This window comes from Nannobrachium achirus (genome assembly GCF_963921795.1).
Source record: "Nannobrachium achirus genome assembly, chromosome: 20".
In the NCBI taxonomy this organism is placed as follows: Eukaryota; Metazoa; Chordata; class Actinopteri; order Myctophiformes; family Myctophidae; genus Nannobrachium; species Nannobrachium achirus.
The window spans coordinates 10,540,286-10,542,785 of NC_137827.1; the positions used below are offsets into that span (position 1 = coordinate 10,540,286).

Genomic DNA, 2,500 nt, shown 5'->3' on the forward strand with positions numbered 1-2,500 from the left:
GAGTGAGTGAGCGAGCGAGCGAGCGAGCGAGGTCGCGCCACAGTGATGTGGACATCAGGGATGTGGACATCAAGGATCTCCATATATGGGCATGAAAGGAATTTGTTCCCCCTGGCATCACAGGGATCCCTCTAACAGGGCATCATTCATATTGATGACATCAGGGAACTCCATATATGGGCATAAAAGGGATTCTGTTAGTGTGACATCACAGTGAAGCCAGAGCGTGATGTCAGAGCGGCAAACCCATTCTGGTAGAGTGGTTCCCCTGACATCACAGTGACATCAGAGCATGATGACATCATGATGACACATTTTTACGGTCTATGGGTTTGCCCATAGAAAGATGTCCACGGACAAGCAGTGACATTTCTCATGGTAAACTCCGACCTTCGGTCGCAATTAACTCATTGAGTGCCAGCCTATCACCACTAGAGGGCGCCCAGTGACCAGAGAATAATAGAGATATGCTGGTAATGCATGCCCAAGCCCTGGAGCCATGACTTTTTTTACAAAGGAAAGGACACTTTCCTTTGTGCATGTACAGGAAGAGGATGAAGTTAGCTTGAAGTTAGCTATTGGCTACCAAGCATTTTAGAAGCCTTATTTTCGTCAACTTAGCCATGATTAAACCTTGCACACCTCATGCATGGGAAAAAAACAGAGAAGAATGAGCTCTAAAAAATCCAATGCAATCCTGGATTGCATTGGAGTGGATTTGTGCAGTTTGTTCACAGCTTTCAAACAAAAAAATCCGATTGGAAATCCGTTCAGGCATTCTTGAGATAATCGCCATTATGTTTTACATGTAATGTAAACAAAAATGGCTGCCCTGTATGTTAGATGGGGTTGTATGGGGGTGGAACATGCAAAATCGCGATTGAAATCATGTTCACCAGATTTGATGGGGTCACACTACGATACGCTAATAAAGCCGAACTAGTTCGGGATTGGCACTCAATGAGTTAAGCCAATATCTGGGAATTCCCATACAATAGAATCCCTTTTATTCCATCAATCTTAAGCCCATATTGCGTCCATCTTGTGAGGTCGCTTTTCGCCCTTAGGCGTCATACTGGTACTAGTCCTCACAAGTATAGTACAGACGTGTGTGTGTGTGTGTGTGTGTGTGTGTGTGTGTGTGTGTGTGTGTGTGTGTGTGTGTGTGTGACAGGGTGTATATAGGTGTGTAGTAGTGTAGTGGTAGTAGTTGGTGTACTCACGTCTTCGTTGGTGGTCTGGTTGGAGCTGATCAGGTAGGTATGGAAGCCTGAGAGGCCCACAATGGACCAGACTGAGAAGAAACACACCACCACCTCCAGCACGGTGCACACGCCAACGTCAAGGAACGTTCAGTGGTAAGCAAGACAGACAATGGAACCACTTCATAAAAAACGCTTCACTGCCATTGACGTATATACATGTACACCAACTTCTGGACCCTGGGTACAGGGATTCACTGCAGGCCACCCATGGAACCAGAAATGACATAATTCTGAATCTTTATCTGCTCCATCCGCTCCAATGCTATCACATTTAGAAAAAATCTATTCTAAAATCTCTGAATCATTTCCTTTCTCTCTTTGTGATTGTGTCTCACAAAGAGAGAGAGACAGAGACAACGAGAGAGAGAGAGAGAGAGAAAGAAACTACCCATGCTACCCTTAAACTGCCCTCCACTTGATTAGCGTCGCAAAGCAAATTCATTCATTCACCGAAGTCATGAGGTTAAAACGTCACCATACTGATTCTTACTGACATGTAATAAACAGCTTTTTCAAGGTCGTTGATTCATCAGGGGGTTTTATTCCCATCGACGTTGCTAATCAGATTCCCAGTTCATTTGGTTTAGGGTTATAGGGTTATTATTGTACGTACGTACGTACGCACGCACAAACATCACGCACACACACACAACATCGATGGGGGGGGGGGGGGGGGGGGGGGGGTGAGAAGGGGATGAGATAAGAGATACAGATCGGAAATCAATGGACAGAGAGTGAGATCGAGAGGAGAGGGGAGGTTGTGCTGCGTGCTTACTTGAGCCTGATGGGCTAATTGTAAGCCAGTTTTCTGTGAAACCCCAGAGGACCTGACAGTGTACCCATCAAGTCAAGTTGTTGCTTCTGGCTTCTGGTCTTACAATCACCAGGGTTCCTACACATTTTTTAACAATTAGTTTCCAAAACTTTTCCAGAATATTTAACCCAATTTCCAGGACTATATAACAATAATTCAGCTCAATAACAAGTCGCTTACTCCTATGCTCAATACCCAAAGACAGGTAGTGTATGCCAGTGGTCCTCAACCTTTTCAGGCTGTGACCCCTGACATGATCATATTTTAACTGGGGACCCGGCACCCTGACGAGCACCAAGAGTAGAGGAATTTTGTACTCTCTTTCTATTGTGAAAATAGCAGATCTACATGCTCACAACGCCTTGCGTTGCGAGGCGTTGTGAGCATGTAGACCGGCTATTTTCACAATTTCTGCCTCTAA

The 2,500-nt window shown here is 45.1% G+C and overlaps 1 protein-coding gene across 2 annotated transcripts in view; it reads right to left on the bottom strand.

The window, feature by feature from the left end:
- The window catches only part of LOC308305704 (palmitoyltransferase ZDHHC14-like), a 108,062-nt gene that overhangs the window by 14,655 nt on the left and 90,907 nt on the right, over positions 1–2,500 (bottom strand). For both annotated transcript variants that reach the window (XM_080750540.1, XM_080750541.1), the window contains exon 7: positions 1,224–1,326. In XM_080750540.1, coding sequence (XP_080606666.1) covers positions 1,224–1,326 — 103 coding nt within the window. The remainder of the gene's footprint in view (positions 1–1,223; positions 1,327–2,500) is intronic.